The 20613-nt window shown below is 42.9% G+C and overlaps 1 protein-coding gene across 5 annotated transcripts in view; it reads left to right on the plus strand.

Moving 5' to 3' along the window:
• Window positions 1-223: 223 nt before the first annotated feature.
• The window catches only part of LOC127566992 (signal transducer and activator of transcription 1-like), a 69704-nt gene continuing 49314 nt past the window's right edge, over window positions 224-20613 (plus strand). For 2 of the 5 annotated variants that reach the window (XM_052009587.1, XM_052009590.1), the window contains exons 1-3: window positions 234-431; window positions 11099-11230; window positions 15247-15391. In XM_052009587.1, coding sequence (XP_051865547.1) covers window positions 11100-11230; window positions 15247-15391 — 276 coding nt within the window. In that variant the 5' untranslated portion in view covers window positions 234-431; window position 11099. Of the gene's footprint in view, window positions 437-11095; window positions 11231-15246; window positions 15392-20613 lie in introns of all 5 variants that reach the window. The other 3 variants (XM_052009589.1, XM_052009588.1, XM_052009586.1) reach the window with 3 other exon arrangements.

A 20613-nucleotide genomic window follows, 5' to 3' on the forward strand; every position in this document is an offset into this window, starting at 1 on the left:
ATCTGTGCTTGAGCCTCGGAAGCTGCCGCTCTTCCCGCGCGTGTTCCCTCCCGCCGTGTGTTCTGCTGTGGCCAATCAGAAGGCGTACTGAGGCTGACTCATTTAATATCCAAACACCAGGAGCGGAGGGACGAGAGTGCGGTGATTGATCGGAGTATGAGCCAATGGACTGTTAGAATGTGGATGCCAAAGGCAAATAGCGGTGGCGGAAGGGCTGGACCAAGTTTAACTATTCGAGCTGGGTGTGTGTTGAATTGTTGTAAGAGCTGGACGTGTTTTGTTTGTAACGCTGTAATTTTTATACAGTATTTGAGGATTAATGTAAATTTCCTAGCAGAAGTAACCACAGGAAAAGCCGCCACGTACAAAAAAAAATCTGCGTCAATAACATAATTTTTGTATGATTCTTAGCTCTCAGCAAGGAAGTTCGGGTAAGGTAATAACTCAACGGCACTTTTTTTCCCTAATTTTATAATCTCTTAAATTTTTCGATTATTATACATGTTAATTGCGTGGTAAATGAACGGAGGCTGAGTTAAGAAGAAGGGGAAATATTGTTTGGGTTCCCTGATGATGGTAATGATTCTGGGGTCCTCGTCTGGTCTGATGTTTGAGTTTATTCAGTATCTGTCAGAGTATACGGGAACCTCGGTCGTCTCAAACATATCTCCTGACCCTGACCACCGCAGTCGACGACGACAACAATAACGATGATGCAGATACAAGAGACCGCAGACGCTGGAACCTGGAGCAACACACAATCTGCTGAGGGAACTCACTGGGTCGAGCAGCACCTGTGGGGAGGGGTGGGGCCCTTCATCAGGACGCTGCAGGGCTACACTGCAGCGGGACCTCAATCTCCAGCCTTCTGACTCAGAAGCGAGAGCACCAAGGTACCACTGATTGATAATGTCAGTAAATAATTTTCAGGTGTCTAGGCCTGGAGTGGTGCTTTGGGTATTTTTTATTGTTCCTAGATCTTTGCTGGTTACCAGCCATCTTTTTAAACTTCCCACCAAAATGTAAAATTTTGACAGTCACTATATTTATGGGTAATTAGATGAAATAAAAATCTATATTTCCTTTGGATGAAGTGGTGTCTTCTGGTTCGACGAATAAAGTGCTGGAGGAACTTGATAACATTTCTTCCCCCTCCCTCTACAGACGCTGCTCGACCCGTTGAGTTCCTCCAGCGGATTGCTTGTTGCTCTAGATTCCAGCATTTGCTGTCTCTTGTGTCTCTTTAGTACTTTCTGTTATTTAGTCAAACCTGATGGATTGATGTAAATATAGTTGCAGCCTTGGAATGAGTGTTGAAATTGAGGTGTGTTGGGCTGTTAATGAGCCTGTGCAGCATCTAAGAGCTCTTGTTCCAGGAGAGAATGTGAATGAGAATACAAAATAAAATGGCTTGAGGTTTTCAAACAACTACTTTGCTTTGAAAATTTGGTTTGTATTCTTAGGCAGTCCCTCTGGCTTGAGGATGAATTTTTAAAAAATTCATAATGTAGCTTTTGCTGTGTTAGTAGTTTATTGAGATATGATTTAAGCACTATGCTGAGTCTGTGGAGTCGAGATCCTTGAAATACCAGGAATCTCAACAAAATTATCTTAATTCTTAAGTTTAAAAAATCCCTAATTTATGCACATCTTTGTCAGCAATACTGCTATCTCCAGAAAACCATTCAGTGACTTAGGTCAACAGAAGTAAACTTTTTGCAATATCCAGGCATTTATATTTACAAGTTGTCTCTATTTCTCTCCCTTTTGTGCTGACTTAAGCTGAATTTTAGCTCTGTATGCCATTGCCCTGTCCACGAACACATTCTTTACATAGAGTCATAAACTGTGAATATTGGCAGCCAGCCCAGTCATGAGACTGGCTAGAAAAGGAAGGAAAAAGTATAATAGCCAAGCATAATTCTGTCCTCGTCCACGTATGTCTGGACTTTGACGTTGCTAACTAGGATGGTGTTGGTGATTGAATGTTAGAATGATGATCCATTGACATTACAAACCACCTAAGAGCTGCAGGAAAGTATCACAAAGGTGGTTAGTTATTCCCTTGTGCCTTATTAAACAGAGTGCAGTACAGTGCTGCCTTTGTACTTTCATAATCTGGTAATGTTGCTCTGATGTAACCCTGTGATCTTTCTTGGCCTTTTTTTTGTTTCTTAGCTGGTTGTGAAACATTCTCCACTTTTTTTCTTTCAATCTGATTTATTTGTATTAGATTCCTCAGGTGAAAACAAATTGATGAAGGTAGAGCAGTGGATGCGGTGTACATGGACTTTAGTAAGGTGTTTGACAAGGTTCCCCATGGTAGGCTCATCCAGAAAGTCATGAGGCATGGGATCCATGGAGACTTGGCTGTGTGGATTCTGAATTGGCTTGCCCACAGAAGGCAGAGGGTGGTAGTAGATGGAGAGTATTCTGCCTGGAGGTCGGTGACTAGTGGTGTTCCGCAGGGATCTGTTTTGGGACCCCTGCTGTTTGTGATGGATGAGGAAGTGGAGGGATGGGTTAGTAAGTTTGCAGATGACACAACGGTTGGAGGTGTAGTGGATAGTGTAGAAGGTTGCTGTAGATTACAACAGGATATAGACGGGATGCAGAGCTGGGCTGAGAAGTGGCAGATGGAGTTCAATCCGGAGAAGTGTGAAGAGAGAAGCTTTGGAAGATCGAACTTGAAGGCAGAGTACAAGGTTAATGGCAGGATTTTTAGCAGTGTGGACCAAAGGAGGAATCTTAGGGTCCAAGTCCATGGATCCCTCAAAGTTGCCGCACAAGTTGATAGGGTGGTTAAGAAGGCACGTGGTGTGCTGGCCTTCAGTAGTCGGGGGATTGAGTTCAAGAGCCGCGAGGTGACGTTGCAGCTCTATAGAACCCTGGTTAGACCACACTTGGAGTATTGTGTTGTGTTCTGTTCTGGTTGCCTCATTATAGGAAGGATGTGGAAGCTTTAGAGAGGGTGCAGAGGAGATTTACCAGAATGCTGCCTGGATTAGAGAACATGTCCTATGAGGAAAGGTTGAGCGAGTTGGGGCTTTTCTCCTTGGAGCGATGCAGGATGAGAGGCGACTTGATAGATGTGTATACGTTTATGAGGGGTAAAGATGGAGTGGACAGCCAGTACCTTTTTCCCAGGGTGGCAATAACCAATACCAGAGGACATCAGCTTAAGGTCAGAGGAGGAAAGTTTAGGGGAGATGTCAGGGGTAGGCTTTTTACAAAGAGTGTGATGGGTGCCTGGAACACACTGCCGGGGTGGTGGTAGAGGCTGATGCAATAGGAACACTTAAAAGACTCTTGGATAGGCACGTGGATGTAAGAAAAATGGAGAGTTATAGGCTGTGTAGGAGGCAAGGGTTAGATTGATCATGGGGTAGGTGTTTATATAGGTTGGCACAACATAGTGGGCCAAATGGCCTGTACTGTGCTATTAACACAATTAGAAGAAACAAAGTCCGTTGGGGTGCAAAGTGGTCATAGTGTTGCTATGCTGAGGTGGTGATTAGGGTTGTGCAGGTTGGTTCAAGAACCGAATGGTTGAAGTTCCACTCTGGAGGAAGAAATTTCTTGTGTCCTAATGGTTATTTCTTATGTCCTTCTTTTGCAACTTTGATCCTTGGCTCTAGACATTGCAGCCAGAGGAAATGTAAGAATTTTGTACGTTTCAATGACATCTCTTGTCATTCACCTCTAGAGAATTAAGTTTTGGTCTACTTAATCTTTCCTTGGATGACAAATTGCTATCACAGGAATTCATCTGGTAACTTTCACTATGTTCCTTCCATTGCAAGTATATTCTTTGGGTAGGGAGTCCAGACTTGTACACAGTAGCCTACATTTGGGCTCAATGTAGTTGGAATAAGACATCTACTCTGGTACTGAAATCTTTTTGCAGTAAAGGTCAACACACTGTTTGCTTTCCTAATTGCTTTGCTGTGCTGTACAAAGAAGCCTGGCTCCCTCCGACCACCTTTCAATTTTTCACCATTTAAAAAAAATTCTACTTTTATTGTGGGTGACCTTGCATTTTTTCCATTGTATTCCATCTGCTGTGTCCTTGCCCATTCATTAACCTCTCCATATCCCCCTGAAGCCTCTCAGTACCTACCTACATTGATTTATAACACTTGAGCCCCTTGTCCAAACCATTGATAAAGATTGTGAACAGTTGTGGCCCCAGCACTAATCTCTTTGACATGCCACTGGTCACAGCCTCTCAACCCAAAAATCAGCTGTTTAATTCATATTCTCTTCCTGTCTGTTAACCAATCCAAATTCACGCCAGTTTATTTACCCCTCCCCCCCCCACCACCCCAACACATTGTTCTCTAATCTTGTTTAATAATCTCTTGTGTGGCACCTTATTCAACGCCTTCTGAATGTCTAAATACACCACATCTGGTTTGCCCTTGGGTATTCTTCTAGATCTATGTAATAATAAAACAAAAACAGCAGAATCTTCAAACGTGACTTGCATTTTAAAAATCTACATCGAATCTATCCCATCCTATTATTATTTTCCAATTGCCCTGTTACTATTCCCTCAGTAAGATTCCAGTATTTTCCCAATGTTCCCCGTTTTCTCTCTCCCTCCTTACATAGTAAGGTTACATTTGTTATCCTCCAGTCTGTGGAGACTGTTCTAGAATCTGTGGAATTTTGAAAGATAACAATTTGTCCATCTGCCATCTCCATAGCCATCTTCTTCAAAATCTTGGGATGCAGGTCATTGGGTCTTGGGGAATGTAACTGCCTTCCCGTCCCATTAATCTCTCCAATTCCAGTTTTTTTTAAACTGATGCCAATTTCTCTGAGCTCCTTATTTATGCCAGGCCTGCAGTCCTGCACCATTTCTGGGAGGTTTTCTATGTCTCCTGTGAAGGCCGACACAAATACTTGTTTAATTTCTGGTCATTTCCTTCTTTCTCAAGATAGTTCTACCAGTCTTGGTCTGTGAGGGACCCATGTTAACTTTAATTGTTTTTTTTAATGTATGTAAAAATCACTTGCAGTCTGATTTTTATGCTTTGGGCTGGCCTACTCTTCTGTTCTATTTTCTCATATAAATGCCTTGGCCCTCCTGTGTTGAAATATAAAGTTTTCCTGATCCTTGGACTTGCGATTTCTTGGCAACATTTGTAAGCCTTTTTCACTAGTCTAATTCTGTCTTTAATGTCTCTTGATAGTCAAGGCTGGACCACTTTGTTTCTATGTGAATTTCTTTATTAATGTAATCTGACCAATTTACATTCTTAATTTAACTCCTTATATAGCTCCCTTGTGTTTGCCTTTTTGGTTTTTTTTCCTCCAAACTGAACGGAGGAGATTATAGTAACTCTTATTTTAGTTGAAAGCAAACTCCTGTTCAGGGTTCCATTTACCCATGTGCTGTTGGGACTGCATGTGAGGCAATGGAAGGCTCATTTCTTTTATTAAAAAACGTCAACCCTTCTTGCCCAGTCCTAGTTATCCTGAAGTCATCAGCATGTGAAATGGGACTGGAGTCTCATTGTACACCAAGACTGCAAAAAAAAATTACAGAAACCTGTCCCAAAAAAAAATTAGGTTTTTGTCACAATCTGAGAGCTTTTATAGTCATGATTCCAGGTGCTGGCTAACAGATTTTCTGATTCATCAAATTAAATTTCACAATTTATTATGATGCAATTCAACCTCGTGATTTTTGTTTTGCAAAACCAGTACCATGGTATTTATACAGGCTCTAATTTCCTCTTGACCATCACTTTTTTTGTTGCTCTTGATATTAAGAGCCTGCAAAGCCTTCACAAAACACTAATGCAGTGCCTTAAGACCCTACAGCTTTGATGCATTGTAGTGTACCTCTCCCATACTTCCACAAAGGACATCTGCCTGGGCTGTGCGCTGCGTTGCTGGGAACCCAGTACAAACCCCTGCCCACTCCAACACACTGCTGTGTTGGGAACCTGATGCAAAACCTTGCCCTCTGGTGCTTTCACAGCATTGCCCCACAGCTCAGTGTGCAGAGGCTGCCTGTGAAGGTTGGTGTGGGGTGGGCTGGGGCAAGCCGTGCAGACACTTGGTGCTAATATGTGGAGCTCTGGCCGGCACGGTGAGTGTGACCCTTACTGGGGACTGACACCCCCTGCTCCTCGTGTTGAGCAGATCAGTACAGCACAGAACAGGCCCTTTGGCCCACAATGTTGTGACGACATAGCTAATCCCTCCTACCTACAGAATGCCCATATCCCTCCATTTTCCTCTTAATCATGTGCCCATCCAAGCCCCTCTTAAAAGCCCCCAATGAATTTGCCTCCACCACCCTATCAGGCAACACATTGCAGGCATCCACCACTCTCTGAGTAAAAAAACATACCCCTCACGTCTGTTCTGAACCTACCCCCTCTCACCTTAAATGCATGCCCTCTGGTATTGGATCGCTCAATAATGGGAAAAAGATATTGCTTGTCTACCCTATCTACGCCCCTCATAATTTTATACACTTCCAACAGATCACCCCTCAGCCTCCGCCGCTCCAGAGAAAAGGGCCCAAGTTCGTCCACCCTTTCCTGATAGCACATGCCCTCTAATCCAGGTAGCATCCTGGTCAACCTCCTCTGCACCCTCTGAAGCCTCGACATCCGTCCTATAGTGAGGTGACCAGAATTGCACGCAATACTCTAAATGTGGCCTAACCAGAGTTCTATAAAGATGCATCATAACTTCTTGACTCCATTACTCAATACCTCGATCAATGAAAGCAAGCATTCCATAAGCCGCCTTAACCACCCTGTCTACCTGTGTAGCCACTTTCAATGAGTCATGAACTTGCACTCCAAGTCTCTCTGCTCATCAACATTGTTAAGGATCTTGCCCGAAAGAGTGTACTACCTCTTGACATTAGTCCTACCAAGGTGCAACACCTCACATTTATCCAGGTTAAGCTCCATCAGCCATTTCTCTGCCTCACATCTGCAACTGATCTATATCACGCTGTATCTGGTTGACATAGATCCTAGAGCTCCACAGATATCAGCAGCTCTCTGCCCCCTCATTTAAATGATGAATCTTCGTGTGTGACCTCCAGAGAGTGAATGACAACATGAGCAAAATACTGTGGATGCTGGAAATGCTCAGTGGGTGAGGCAGTGTCTGTGGAGGGAGAAATGGTTGATGTTTCACGTCGATGACCTTTCATCGGAGCTGGAAAGAATTAAAGATTTAAGAGGCAGAGATAAGGGGAAACAAAAGGGAAGGTATTTAGAGAGGAGGCAGATACACTTTTCAAAGACCGAGGAATTGAGGGCTATGGGAAACTGGGACAGAAGAGATGAGGCTTGGGGGAGATCAGCCTGATCATATTGAATAGTGGGGCACATTTGAGGGGCCAAGTGCCTACTCCTGCTCCTATTTTCTTGTGTGGTATTGGTATTTCTCCAGCTACCTGGAAACTCCTCCTTACACACTCAAGTTTCTTTTCACTACAAAAATAATATGCCTTGTATTAATTTCATAGACCTTAAAGCAGCCTAACTCCCTAGTTTGGATCACTTGTATGTTAATCACTAGGCAATATCTTGTCCTGTCACTTTCTTCCTTGCAGAGGCACTCCTTAGAGCAGATGACCTAGAGTGGAACAGAATTCCCTTTTTTTCTGTTTTTTGTTTCCTAGAATACTAAAGCTCTTATTGAATGCAACACAAATTGTGCTAAGACTTTTGTGCAGATATCTGCTTTTGGCTAAGGGCAGGGCAGTGTAAACAAAATAATTTAGCATGGTGGTCATCTTGTGTTTCCTACTGTTGAGTAATGTGTGTTTAATGTTTGCCATAGATATTCCCTCTGTTGTAAATGTGGAGAAGTAAAAAGTTTTTTGTTATTAACACATGAACAACATTATCGCAAGCACATCAGGACTATTATTTTCCTCATTTCCCAGATAATCACTGGGAGATTCACCAGAATGCCTTCACCGGTCAGGGCATAGAGTATAAGAGTCAGGAAGTCATGTTGCAGCTGTATAAAACTGTGGTTGGGCCGCAGTTGGAGTATTGTGTGCAGTTCTGGTTGCCCCATTACAGGAAGGATGTGGAGGCTTTGGAGACGGTGCAGAAGAGGTTTACCAGGATGCTGCCTGGATTACAGGGCATGTGCTATCAGGAGAGGTTGGACAAACTTGAGTTGTTTTCTCTGGAGCGGCGGAGGCTGAAGGGAGACCTGATAGAATTTTATGAGAGGCAGAGACAGTAGAGAGCCAGAATCTTCCTCCCTGGGTTGAAATGTTGAATATTATTGAGCATAGCATTAAGGGTGAGAGGGGAAATGTTGAAAGGGGATGTGTGGGGCAAGTTTTTATTTACACAAAGAGTGGTAGGTGCCTGGAACAAGCTGGTGATGGAAGCAGATACAATAGTGGCATTCAAGAAGCTTTTAGACAGGCACATGAATGTGCAGGGAATGGAGGGATATGGATCATGTGCAGGCAGAAGGGACGAGTTTAATTTGGCATCATGGTCGGCACAGACATCGTGGGCTGAAGGGCCTGTTCCTGTGCTGTACTGTTCTATGTTCTATCTATGCTTTCATAAACCCCAAGGTTCTCAAATGTTAACTCTTTGGGTCAGAAATGCTTTTAATTTGGCTTAATGAACCTTCAACAGCACTCGAGGTTGAATGCCTTACAAGGAACAAAAATCACTCCATTTGATCAGCTCTACTCTACACATGCTAGACTAAATGTTAACTACCCACATCAGGACACTGGCAGCAGTGTGTACTTACTGTAAGATGCAGTGTACCATTTTGCCATGGGTCCTTCACTAGCACCTCCTAAACCCACATACTGCACTGCCCAAAAAGGTTGGGAAAACATTGGGTGTAAAGGAATGTCACCATTTTAACTAGGAGATTTTGCCATTCTTTCTTCCTGGAGCTCCCTTCCCATTAGCACCACAGTGGTTCCTTCACCATGTTAAAGAGTATGTCTGCTACCCTATGGGCATTTGAGGATGAACAATAAACAGCAGCTTACCTGTAATATTTTTAGAAGGTCTAAAAATATACATTGGATAACACATTGGAGTTTTGAGTTTTAAATGCAGTTTCTGGGTCATACACTATGTACCAAAATGAGCTGCCTTTCCTGCACCCCGTCTCAACTGGTCCCATTGAGTATATTATCCCAAGATGAGTGTTCTTGTACAAGCTCAGCAGACCAACGTCGATGTCACTCCCAGGCCAACATCCCCAGTACTCAGGCCCTTATTTACACTTGGGCAGGTCGTGTCCGTGTGTGCAACACCAGATTTCCGAAGCAGATACATTATTCCAAGCTTGGTCATGGGAAGAGATTACCAGGCAGACAGAAAGATTCAAGGATGTGCTCAAAGCTTCCTTGAAATGCAACGTTCCCACTGACTTCTGAGGTTCCCTGGGTCATGATCACTCAAAGAGGAGAGGGAGCATTCGGGACGGTATTGAGGACCTCAAAGCCATGAATTGGGAGTGCACAGGCTCTGCATGAAAGGAGTGCCGCACCTTTCAAGTTACCTACCCACCCATCTGCTTCATTTGTTCCAGTCCGTGGAAGAGTCTGTGGTTCACACATTGGCCTTGTCAGCCACCTCAGAACCCACAAAACCAGAGTTGAAGTAAATTATCCTCCATCTCAAGGGACTGCTTAAGCAAACGATGTAAATATATAATTTGGCATCGTGCTTTATCTGTAAAAGAAGAGGAATGTTTTCTAGCGTGGCAGTTGGTGGAGAACTGAACTGTTTGTGTTCATCTCTATTTAAGCTCTTACTTTCTTGAACATGGTCTGTGTTTGGGGAATTGGGTGGTTGGAACTTTGTGAAATTTGAGTCATGTCATTTTAATTGTTTAAATCAGATGATATAATTTTTCATTGGGCACTACTTGCAAATCAAAAGGTGCATTGAACGCATTCACATTAAGTGGAGTGCCCGATACTATATCCAGGCATCACTGTTTCAATTATAAATTGTGCTTGGATATGGTGTTGGGCCCTATGCTTAATGTGAATGTGTTCAACGCAGTTTCCTGTGATTGGTTCTACTGTTGGAGGGTGAAGCTCGAATGGTGCAAAAGGATCCTGCAGCTTGGATGTGAAGCAGTTGTCTACAATATTGTAACTGGGTCAGTGCATTCCTCCAGAATGTGGTCCTGAAAGATTGGCCCTCTGGGGATGAAAGTTGGTTTTAAAGCCTTTACCCTTAGGATTATCATATTACAACTGCCAAAGATGCTGGCAGGCGCCAGAACATGATTTAAGTAGCCATTTTTCATGTGAATGTCAGTGGGCTGTTTAACCATACGACACATCGTAGCCAGGTTTGATACATGTACACTAACCTATTGGAGCCATTTGAAAGTCTGGGTGGCTGAGTTCTTTGGCTGGATCAGTGACTGTTCAGTGATGGGATCTGAATACTGGCTGAGATGTGATCGGGAAATATTTTTGATACATTACATTTCCTTAAAAAGTCGTGGTGCAAGATTTTGCCTCCAAACTGGGTGGTTGCAGTCCACCCAGCTCCCCTTTGACTCTTTAAGGACGTCTATTGGTTGTATTTGTAGTTGAATAGAATGTGGAAAAAGCACGAATTGTGATGACTCTCCAGACTGTATCTAGAAATATCGTTTTGCTTCTAAGACCTAAATCGGAATCCACTCCAAATTAAAGATGGAAGTGCCTGTTTGCTTTAACTATCCTATGTGGAAACAAGGGTTAGGCAGTCCCAGTCCAATTGATAGTGTGCTCAAATCTTGACCACAAAGCTGCCTGTGGTTCAGTACTATGTTGCCAGTCATACCCAATCCACAAAGAGGAAACATAGGGGTGCGGGCGTGTAGATTGGGGCAGTGTGGAAATGTTATTTTTGAATCTAACCCATGCTGTACCTTAATCTGGGTGTTAATGCTGACGTTGGGTGCTACTGATTGCAGCATTAATGCTACTTTGTCCAGGCCAATGCAAACAAAACCCTTTTGCAACTATAAGACATTGTACACAGTGGGGGTTGCAGCACTATTACATAGTCCATTGATGATCCTTGGTTAATGCAAATGTTCTTTTTCCTAGCAGTATGAGTCAGTGGGAGAAGCTAAAACAACTGGATACAAAGTACTTGGAGCAGTTGCACACTCTGTACCAGGATGAGACCTTTCCCATGGATCTCCGGGAGTATCTTGCTCATTGGATTGAAAGTCAGGACTGGTATGTTAAGATGTAAAAGAAGAAACCATTTCTGTTTAAGTAAATGTTGTGCTGCATTCCTTGTGTTGAATGCTTCACTTGCCAGTGTTATCAGTGTCTCCATCATCTAGGAGGTATGGAAAAGGTGACTTTGTTTTAATTTTCTTTTGTTCCTTCTGTGAATATGCCTGGCTTCTGCTGTGACTCGAGCATTCTTGCAACAGAGAGCTCTTGTCTGTGGATGACGTGGAGAAACCCAACTTGCTTAAAGGGAGAATTTTTCTTGCTTTTTTTTAAATTAAGTGACTGTACTGTTAATTCAGGATGTCGCAAGTTGGAGTTCTTCACTGAGGCCTGAGCAGATACTCCATTGGTGAATTACTGCATTGTCTCCGAGTGCAGAAACTGACTTTTTGCCTAATGGTTCAGATAAGCATTAAAAGCTTTAGTATTATTCCTCTTGTGGAAGGTTGTGGCTTAGTGGACGAAGTAACCACTTTGACTTGAACTTGGTTAATATCAATAAGTAGCTTGATTTACATGTGCTACTGCCTGGCTTGCAGTGTAGAACAGTTGGTGAGGTGGAGAAATGCAGTCTGACCCTGGGAGTTAGACCATGGCCAGTCATTCAAATTTGACTAGTTCCCTGGAGAGCAAGTGAATACAGCCGCAAGTTGTGCGGATCAATTGCTGACTGCAAGTCTTGAGTCCAGATTCTATATCCTTTTCCTTTCAACTAACAGCATTAGCCCAAACTCGGCAATGTAGAATTATGTCGGAGGCTAAATGCACAGGTAACGTGGTCCTGGTGACTGAATCCGGTTCAGGAGGGAATACAAACAGGCAAAGTAGGAGCAGGTTTGGGCAATTCAGCCCCTCAAGCCTGCTCCACCATTCAATAATATCATGGCTGATCTGACTGTAACCTTAACCCAGCACTCCCACCTACCTACAAACCTTTTAACCCTCCCTTTTTAATCAAGAGTCTGTGCTACCTCAAATATTCAAAAGACCCTGCTTCCACTGCCCTTTGAGGAAGTCTCATGACCCTCAGAAGAAATTTGAGGGTCTATTTTTTTTTTGAACAGCGAACCTAATTTTAGATTCCCCACATGGAAACTCTCTCTCCATATCTGTCATGTCAAGACTCCTCAGGATCTTGTCTATTTGAAAAGGTTGCCTCTCATCGTTCTTCTAAAACTCCAGCAGATACAGGCTTAGCTTGTTCAACCTTATAAGCCAACCCACCATTCCATGAGCAAAACACAAAGTGCCGGAGAAACTCAGCAGGTCAGACAGCGTGTATGGAAGGAAATGAACAGTCGATGTTTCGGGTTGAGACCCTTCATCAGGGCTCCAGATTCCAGCATGTGCAGTCTCTTGTGTCACCTTTCCAGTATCAGTTGTAAACCTTCTTTTGAGCTGCTTTTAACGCAATTAAGTCTTCAAATACAGCAACCAGTGCTCTACACAGTACTCCAGATATGGTCACATCAATGTCCTTGTATTCAATTTACCTCGCCATAAATGATAACATTCTATTAGCTTTCCTAATTACTTGCTTTGCCCACATACTAGTCTTTTGTGAATCTTGCACGAGGCCACCCAGATCTCTGCATCTCAGAGCTCTTCGATCTCTCACCATTTAGATAATGTATTTAGTTTTGTTTTCCTGCCTTCATCCAAGTCATTCAGAGGAGAAATGAATCAAAAGTCAGGAGGTCAGAATCAGGTTTATTATCACTGACATAAGTCATGAAATTTGTTGTTTTGCGACAGCAGGACAATGCAAGACATAAAAATTACTGTAAGTTACAAAAATAAATAGTGCAAAAAAGGAATAATGAGGTAGTGTTTGTGAACTGTTCAGAAATCTGATGGCGGAGGGAAAGAAGCTGTTCCTGAATCATTGAGTGTGGGTCTTCAGGCTCCTGTACCTCCTCCCCGATGGTAGTAACGTGAAGAGGGCGTGTCCTGGGTGGTGAGGGTCCTTAATGATGGAGGTTATGCTTCAGTTTTGTTTTGGTGCATTGGTGAGACCACATCTGGAGTACTGTGCATGGTATTAAGGAAGGATGTTAATGTGTTGGGAGCAGTTCTGAGAAGGTTTACAAAACTGATCCTTGGAATGGGTGGGTTGTGTCATGAGGAAAGGTTGGGCTTGTATCTACTGGAGTTAAGGAGAGAGGGGGGGGATTTGATTGAAACATCTCAGATCATGAGGGGACTTGACAGGGTGGATGTGGGAGGTATGTTTCTTCTTGTTGGGTATCTGGAACTAGGGGTCACTTTTCAGAAGAGGGTTTGCCTGTTTAAGACTGAGGTGAATTTTTTTTTCTTTAGGTGAACTCTCTTCCTCCAAGGGTGGTGACAGCAGAGTCTTTGAATATTTTTAAGGCAGAGGCAGATTGCTTCTTATTAAGGGGGTGAAAAGTTACTGACAGTAGGGATGTGGGTGGAGTTGAGGTTCCAATCAGATCAGCCTTAATTTTATTAAATGGTGGAGCAGACGTGAGGGGCTGGGTGGCCTACTCATTGGTCTGCTCTGATCCCCTCTCCTGAGGGCTGGATTCATTCACCAGCATCACGTGAATCGATGTGTTTGCCTTTTCTTTTTCCTATTGGGCACCAGGCCTTTCAAAGCTTAGTAGAGACAGTGGCATGAGGTTTGCATCCATACTGATCTATGTTTGCAATTGACGTATGTGTTGTGATTTTATAGTGGCTAGAAACCACTGAAATGTGTAACGTGATGCCCAGATATGTTTTGAGTGATATTTTCTGCCGGGACTTTTGGAGAATAGCCCAAAGAGTGCATGTTGGTCCCATGTGACTCCAGAATGCTTGGATATTCTCTGTGTTATTTTGTTTTACAACTTTCCTGGGTTCTTTAGGAATTCAGCCAAGGGAAGTCTGGAGGATGAGTGATCCAGGGAGATCTATAGGCAAAAAATGTTTGGAAATAAATGAGTCATTTAATTTTTAAAAAAATAATGAATCATGGTTTGCACGTACTCTATGAAGTCTATGCCTATTGACAAACATAGTTAAAACTGGATATCAGCTTAAACGCACCTGGCTGATTGCATTGTTAAGAAATGTAGAAAGACTGAGTTTACCATCCTCAGTCCTTGTTTTGTCCCTGAACTTGAATGCAACAAAAAAAAATGTTTCCCTTCTTTGCCCCACCTTGTCTCTCCTGCAGGGGTTGACTCTGTCACAGGCGTTGGGTTCTATGAATGCCGCAGCCCTTTTTGCATTGCTATTTCCTCATTTGAATTCAGACAGTGACTCGGTCCAGGTCCATATAACCTTTGCAGCGATTGCTTACTTTGAGCTTGCAAGTAAGATCTGTCGATAGATTCTCCTAGACCACGTATAGGAGATGGGCGAAGAGAAGTTCAGAGGTTTTTGTGTTTGCAAAAGGTCGTAACAGTGGAGCATAATCTTGTGAAGCCCCAGCTGTAAAAGTAACTGGATATGTAAGGGTTAACAATGTACGGCTGTTATTGCTCAACCATGGCGTGACTGTAGTTATGACTGCAAGATGTGCAGGTATCTTGTTTTGCTAAAAGTTTGCTGTAACCAACTGCCCAAGTATGTGCAACTTTGCACGTAGGCATCTTTAGATTAAGTATAAAAGGAGGGACACAATCATGTAAATCTTTGAGTGGGGATCAATCCAGAGGTCGGGTTACACTGTTTACTCTTTCTCTGTATCCCTCACTCCCACTAGCGTTAAATAATAAAGCACTAATTGTACGCTCCTTGATTCTGTTGTTGTCTACTTTATTACAGTGCAGGTCGACTTTCACACAACATGTGCTATGAAGTAAAGGGACTTGGATTTGAGATTTTAAAAGGTTGGCTGTCACTGCCCACAAGTCAAAAGTGGCAGAGGTGCCTGCTGCATGATTTAATAAAAAATGACATTTAGCAAGGGAGCCAAAGATGGGGGCAGAGAATGAAGCAGTGTGATTGATGAGTGCTTGCAGTTTCAAAATGGAGTGAAATGCGTCTTTCTATTCTCTCTACAGGGATAAGGCTGAAACAAATTACTCATTGGCCACCATCCACTACCAAAATCTGTTGGACCAAATCAACAATCAATATAGCCGCTTTATGCAGGAGAAGTTGTTTGTGTGCCAGCACAATTTCAAGAGATACAGGCGAAATATACAGGTATTGAGCAGTCTAAATCCTACGGTTGTTGCTGTTTACTGTTTAATTTAAACTGGCTGCTGTCAACTTGCTTATGGCCTGCAATAGTGTAATACAGAAAAGTTATTCTGAGCTGAAGTGCTGGAAAAGAAGCCATGATATCTTCTAAATTCAATTATTTTTTTCAATTGATCCACTTTTTTTCTCCCCTTTCCCTCTCTGAAGGTGTTGGGTTTCCGCAGGGGTAAACTTTTGTTTGTGTTGGCTGTCTTCCATTCTTTGTCTGAGGCTGCATACCAAGAATGATTACCTGGGGGCCTGATTTGTCATCTGGGCTGTGATCAGCTAACCCTTGAGTCAGTTTTTCCTCCCCATAACCCGCATTTTATTTTTGCACCCCATCTTTAATCCTGCTTGTTTGGCGGACTCCTTCAGCCAACAAGACAGAATGGAAGGCTAAAGGGAGGTGTTGGAGGTTGTCCAAATTTGGTTGTACCTATGGGTGTTTCTGCCATCTTGCTGTCTCAGTTCTGCACTTCATCACAACGTGAGAAGTTTTTATTCTGGATATACAGCCAGTTTAAGTACTGTGGAGTGCTCTTGATGTTTGGCGTCTGATGTGTGGTTGTGTCATAGAGACCACCAAAGCTGCAGGTTTGATTTCTGCTCTGGTGTTGGCAGATCTCAGCTGTGTGGATTAGGGATGCAACCACCTGCCTCGTTGTTGGTAGGGGTGCTCTAACTGGTGTAATTCACTCTGGCCAAAGTATGGGAGAGTTCATCCAGGATTAATACTTATTTTCCTGGGTCCATTCTGTAAAATCTGCACTGCCTCCAAGACCAGATCTGCACTGCCCCAAAGTCTTTCCTTTCTAAGATGTGGGGTTCGGAACTGTTCACAGTGCTCTAGATGTGGGTTAAATGGGACTTGATATAGCTGCAGCATAACGTCCGTCCTCTAGCTTCTAGTCCTATTTATGTGAGCAATTTTGATTGTTGGGTAGCCTTAATATTTTGATGATCCCCATACATGGACCTCTGTCTCATTGGATCTCCATTGCTTCCAGATTCTTACCATTTGGGAAAGTTCTCAGCTCTATTTTTTTGTTAAGGACAGAAGTGGATAATAGCAAAAAGCAAACTGCTGGAGGAGCTCAGCAGGTCAGGCATCCATCTGTGGACCCGCTGAGTTCCTCCAGCAATTTGTTTTTTGCTCCAGGTTACAGCACCTGCAGTCTCTTATCTCCAAATTGAATGATATTGCACTTGACTTCATTGAAACCCAGTTGCATAGTTTTATTTATTTGCCAGATCTATTCATATATCTTCATAATTTGTTTACAACGCTGCTTACAAACTTGGATAGCTTCTATTCCACCACATAGGTCATTTATACATTTGGTGCATAAAATCTGTGGCCCCCAACACAAATCCTAACGAAACTCCTGAGTTACATGCTGCCAAGTTAAGTACCTGCCCATTAACCATTTTGAATTCTGGCACTTGGCCTGTTCCTGGCCAGTTGACACCAATTTTGCTTCCAATCCATGAGTTTCAAATTCAGTTAACAATCTCCAATCAGGGGGACTTCATCAAAAGCCTTCTGAAATCTCATATAAATAATATACATGGACATTCCCTTGTCTACTACTTTAGTCACCTCCTCAAACCTACAACAGTAGTGGGTCTGGCTGCTGGAAACTCCAGAAGCTATTGTGGTGTTTCGTTTTAAACATCCGGGTCCTTCTGAGTTTGGACAGGTTTGAACTTGTGAGTTGAGGGTCTTGTCAATTGGCTGCAATGGTTCTGTATTTATACACTTGAGCAGTTGTTCCAGTTCCTTGTGAACAAGGTTAATAAGCTGACAGCACAAAACTGCTTAGGTGTTGCCAGATCCTGAAGCTATGTGATGGTGAGTGATTAAAGTTGCATTGGTGTACTGAGCAGCATGTTTATTTGAGTGTGGTGACACTTGCGGGCTGCCCCCCCCCCGCCCCCCCCACCCCCCCAAATCACTACGCAAAAGATGTATTTCACTGTGTGTTTCGATGTACATGTGACTAATAAAGATCTTATCTGAGGCACTTTGCAGGCAATGTAGATGAAATTGTACTGAATGTTAACTTGGAATGCTTAAGGTTTTTTCTATTCCTGGTTGTTAAAATAGAGAAACCAAGTTAAATCATTTTGTGTGTTTAACCTGCAATTTTGGCACTGAGTGCTTTTGCATTGCAATCCCAGACCTGGGCTAATGGATCCAGGCCACTCTCACTCCACAGAGATGCTCTTTGCAGCCCATCTGTCTGGCTGGAATGAAAGACTAATCCCTTGTGTGAAAGTGGAGCATTCTGCCATACCTTGTGTAGTTCCTTTATTTTGTTTTCAAACTGGTGAGTTAAGAGTAGTTCTTAAAAAAGCAAAATTATCTGAGATCTCTCTTGGGCAAAATTTGCATTTGGGGAAATGGAACATTCTTCATCTGTTTCATTACAGTTAAAACTGGAGGCCAACTCCCTCAAACAGGAAGTGAATGTTTTGAGTTTTGAGTTGCTTTTGATTTTAAAATGCCATGTAATGCATCATGGTTTTTTTCCTTGTTTTCTCAACCCCTAATTCCCCCAATGTGAGGGCAAATACTCCAAGCTGGTAAGCCTATAGTCATGTGGACCTCTGCCCCTTGCTCCCCAAAATGTGTGAATGCTTTAGTGGGGTCACTGGAGAGCAGTCAGTAACAGCACAGATCAAGAAAAAACCTGGTATCTTTGCGGTCACTATTGCACAGGATGGTACATCTACTCTTGGAGACTTCAGTTGTGAAAGGATATTATTGTCAAACTTTAGAACAGCGCAGGAACAGGCCCTTTGGCCCATCTTGTCTGCACCGACCACGATGCCAATCTAATTAATCCCATCTGCCTACCCATGATTCATATCCTCTTCTTCCCTCCCTTTCTCTGCTTCCACTACCTCCCCTCGCAGCACATTCCAGGCACCTATTACTCTTTGCATGTGTATATAAAACAAAAACTTGCCTCCCAAATCTCCTTTAAACTTTTTCCCTCTCACCTTAAACCCATGCCCTTTAGTATGACTTTTTCATCCTGTGAAAATGACTCTCTATCCTATTTATGCCTCCCATAATTTTGTATACTTTGACCAGGTTGCCCCTCAGCCTCTGATGTTCCAGAGAAAACAGTCCAAGTTTGTCCAAACTCTCCTTGTAGCTAACACACTTCAATCCAGGCAACATCCTGGTGAACTTCTTCTGCACCCTCTCCAAAGCCTCCATATCCTTCCTATAGTATGGCAACCAGAACTACACACAATACTCCAAATGTGGCCTAATCAAAGTTTTTTTTAAAATATGCAGCTGCAACATGACTTCCCAACGTTTATACTCAACACCCTGACCAATGAAGGCAAGCGTGCCATACGCTGTCTTTACCATTTGTGTTGCCACTTTCGGGGAGCTCTGGACTTGCACCGCAAGATCCCCCTGTTCATCAATGCTCCTGAGGGTCCTGCCATTTACTGTATACTTTCCTCTTGCATTTGACCTTCCAAAATGCAACACCTGACACTTGTCCAGATTAGCCTCCATCTGCCATTTCTCTGCCCAAATTTCCAACTGATCTATATCCTGCTGCATCCTTTGACAACCTTTCTCGCTATCCACAGCTCCAAATTTTGTGTCATCTGCAAACTTATTAATCAAACCACCTACATTTTCATCCAAGTCATTTACTTTGTATTACAAGTAACAGAGGTCCCCGCACTGATCCTTGCAGAACAAGGGAAAACTTTGTACTAATTAACTAGAGACATGCACGTTTGCATGTGTGTGAAGATGATAAGCTAGGGGTCGAAGCATGTTGCCAGTTATTGCTGTGTATTTGGCAGAAACTGGCTGGCCACTGGTATGATAGCCTCCCATCTTGCAGCCCTTGCTCCCCTCCCAAAAAAAACCCTAATCAGTGGAGCTCAGTACACAAACCAAGTGAAAAGCCCTTCATGATGCATCAATGCCTCTCCACCTTGCATTTCCATATTTCCCTATGACACTGAAGGCTATGCTGGTTCACAGAGATGACCAAAATCTGCACTGTGACAAAGCAGTAATGTGACACAGGAGACTAAAAGTGAGCTTGAGTGTTCTGTTGCTGTCAGCTCCCAGATACATTAAATCCATGAAATACGTTGCAGACTGTGCATACTTAGTGGGAGAGGGAGTCTACATTCTAAATGTTTTCCTAGAGTCACGTTTTAATCACATAACCTGATTTGAACTGTTGAAATATCATAGGTTTTGCATGTAACTGAGAATATATTAGAAATGTCTTACATACGTTATCAAATACAGAAGTGGCATGTGCAAGAACTTTTATTACAAAAATCTTTTATGCACGTATTTTTTCACTTTATTCAACTAGATCTGATGGATTGCTTTGCATTAGGAAATGGGCAACTGGTTTGACAATTCTTAATGAGTAAACCCTTTCAAACAAGTTGTTTTATTTGGCTATGTTTCGTTAACTGTACTTTACTTTGTCTTTTACGTTAGTCACTGTTACTGAATCGCCTCAAACATCCTGAAATATTGTTGGCAACAGGAGAAGTGAAAATAAGACTTTTTTTTGTAAAGATTTTGGCTCCTTTCAACCTGTTTGCTACTTTCAATTGGCCAGATTGCTGGTGTTTTCGGCTCTGTCCACGGTGGTTAACGACACCAAAGCCACGAGTACATAGACAATAAGTTTTGAAGTCGTGGTGTGTTTGTGAAAGAAGTGCAAAAGAGAAGCAATTTTCCCCCAGTGGTCTCGCTTCAGTACTTGGACGTGTAATGTGGACTGGCATTTCAGGGAAGTACTGAGGGAGTGTAGCACTCTTCCAGGGTACTGTCCTGTGGTTGTTCAGGATTCCACAACACTATATTTGAAGACCAGGATTCTCCTGGTGTTTCAACTGCCATTCCTCCTCCAGTCATTAGAACTTGCTAACTGCTCATTGCTGTTTGAATCTTGTGCGCAATATTGCTGCAAAATTTGCCTACATAATTCACTGCAATTTAAAGTGATTGAGTAAAGGAGCTTTCTTTCTCAAGCATCCAGCTGCATTTTCGGACCCTTAATGTCGTTGTACCAATTAGTTTCTCTGGTATATCATTCCAAACCATTTCTGTCTTCGAGTCAATTGCTTGCATGGAGCCCCACTTGATGGGAGGCATTGTGCTCGATTTGGGTGGA

Source organism: Pristis pectinata, chromosome X (assembly GCF_009764475.1).
Source record: "Pristis pectinata isolate sPriPec2 chromosome X, sPriPec2.1.pri, whole genome shotgun sequence".
In the NCBI taxonomy this organism is placed as follows: Eukaryota; Metazoa; Chordata; class Chondrichthyes; order Rhinopristiformes; family Pristidae; genus Pristis; species Pristis pectinata.